This window comes from Hipposideros armiger, unplaced genomic scaffold (genome assembly GCF_001890085.2).
Source record: "Hipposideros armiger isolate ML-2016 unplaced genomic scaffold, ASM189008v1 scaffold_896, whole genome shotgun sequence".
Classification (NCBI taxonomy): Eukaryota; Metazoa; Chordata; class Mammalia; order Chiroptera; family Hipposideridae; genus Hipposideros; species Hipposideros armiger.
The window spans coordinates 169,102-171,416 of record NW_017732246.1 but is presented as its reverse complement, the minus strand read 5'-3'; the positions used below and the strand labels follow the sequence as shown (position 1 = coordinate 171,416).

General features: G+C 58.8%; 1 protein-coding gene across 1 annotated transcript in view; it reads right to left on the bottom strand.

Annotated features, from left to right (window-relative positions):
* Positions 1-239: 239 nt before the first annotated feature.
* Positions 240-2,315, bottom strand: part of GDF6 (growth differentiation factor 6) — a 15,948-nt gene continuing 13,872 nt past the window's right edge. Inside the window, exon 2 of the mRNA XM_019630120.1 lies at positions 240-1,201. Within this exon, the coding sequence (XP_019485665.1) occupies positions 240-1,201 (962 nt within the window). The remainder of the gene's footprint in view (positions 1,202-2,315) is intronic.

The window sequence follows — 2,315 nt, the reverse complement described above, 5'->3', positions numbered from 1 at the left end:
AAACTAAAGAAATCCTCCTTGGCTTGTTTTTCCAGGCTGGCCAGTCAAGGTGTGAAAATCCGTATCTCCCTCTGGTCTTGCAAGTGGAAGGTTCTGGGAAGGCTGAGCGCCCTTCCCTCCCACCGGAGTGCATGTCCAGGCTGTCCCCCCACCCTCTGCCTCCAAGGTCAGCTCCTCCTCCGCCTCTGCAGTCAGGCCTCCCCTGCGGTCACGAGCCAAGGCGGCGGGGAATGCGCCTGCTACCTGCAGCCGCATGATTCCACCACCATGTCCTCGTACTGCTTGTAGACGACGTTATTGCCGGCGTCGATGTACAGGATACTGATGGGAGTCAATTTGGTGGGCACACAGCAGCTGGGCGGGGTGGAGCCGGGGTCCATGGAGTTCATCAGTGTCTGGATGATGGCGTGATTGGTGGGCTCCAGGTGCGAGCGCAGCGGGAAGTCGCACACGCCTTCGCAGTGGTAGGCCTCGTACTCCAGGGGCGCGATAATCCAGTCGTCCCAGCCCAGCTCCTTGAAGTTCACGTGCAGGGGCTTCTTGCTGCAGCGCAGCCTGGACTTCTTGCCGTGCCGCTTGCCGTGGCGGCTGGCAAAGGCCGTGCGCCGCCTCCGACGGCCGGGCGAAGGCAGCCAAAGCCCGGCGTCTGGGGCGCCCGACGGCAGCGGCCACGACCCCTCCGCGCCGGCGCCGGGGCCCGCAGCCTCGGCCGAACCCAGCTGTTCTCGCATCTCAGCGAACAGGTTCTTGCGCTGGGATCTGGTGAACACGACGAGCAGGGCGCGCTCCTGGGGGGGCCGCACCCTCCGGCCGAAGCCCAGACTCCGCAGGTCCGGGGGTGGCGGCTGCTGGGGCCCCGGAGCACGCGCCTGGGCCTCCACTGCATCCGGCTCGCCCCATGCGGCTCGCAGCTCCAAGCACAGCTGTTTCCAGGGCTGGTGGCGCAGGCCTTGCCACACGTCGAAGACTTCCCAGCCGGTCCGGGGCGCCCCCTGCGGGTCCAGGGTCCGCGCGTCCAGCAGCAGGGGCGACAGGCACGGGAAGAGCTGCACGTGGAGCGGCCCGGTGGGCGGCCCCCAGGGCGATGCGGGCGCCTGGCGAAAGAGCCGCAGCTCCGCGCCCACCAGCTCTTCTTTGTCTGAGAGTGTGGACACATCAAACAAATACTTCTGTCTCCGGAGAGCAGTGTGCGAGAGATCGTCTGCGAGATAAAAAATAATTACAGTCAGTTTCACTTAAGAGGGAGATCAGCCCGGTGCTCTGCAGCTGCCCCCGGGAGGAAAAGGGCGGGGAGCGGGACAGGCTGGCCGGGAGTCCAGCTGGGCCAGCCCGGGGCCTGACCACCCCGGCTCCCCGCCCCGCCCGTGCACAGCGAGGGAAGGCGCACCAGGGCAGGCCCCCTCCTCCTCGTCAGCCCGGGACTCACAGGGCGGAAGTCAGTGGTTGCTAGAGAGGCGGCCGCGGCGGCGGTGGCCTCCGGGTTCCCCCCCAGGAGCCTGCAAGTAACCACTAATGTGCCCTTTGTGGCTGCGAGCCTGGGCTGCACTTCCCCCAGACCTCCTCTCGGTTGTCTCGTTCTCATCAGTCACGTCTCGGTTCAAATGTCACCTCCTCCGAGAGGCCATCCTCGACCACCCTGATCTAAAATAGCTTTTCTCGGTCACTATCACAGGACCCTGTTTTCTTAGCTTCCTGGCACTTAGTAATATCTACAACGACCTCGTTATTATTTGTCTCTTTAGTGGTCTGTTTTTCCTAGCAACACCCCGCTCGCTTCCACCAGCCTATAGGAACTAGGATCATGTATGTCAAGTCCATCTTGCTCATCGCAGCGCTCAGAGCCACACCTGTGAGAAACTGATAGCCCAGACATTCTCAAACTTGCTGCCCGTTGTAATCATGAAGAGAACTTAAAAATTATCAGCTGCTCCAGCTTGCTTCAGCCAATTGAAACAATATCTGCAGACAGGAACTGGGTATTGGGATTTTTGTTAGCTTCTTTTTTTAAGATCCAAGATTATTCAAAGATTCAGTCCTAGTTTCTACCCACTAATCTAGGAGGAAGTTGCTACCCATCAAGCAGTTTTGCTGAAGCATTTGGCCTAACACAAAGCAGACAGAATAGTTATGTGATTTCTTTCTTTTTTAAATTCACCATTTCACAACAAACAAGAGAAATGAGGTTTTCAAAAGTCTGAAGGGGGGGCAAATAAAGAAACACACAGACCAGGCATTTATCCATTAAGAAGATCCTGCAGTCAATAAGAAATAGGCACTTCTGGAAGGAAAAAAACCTTACACACACACACACACAC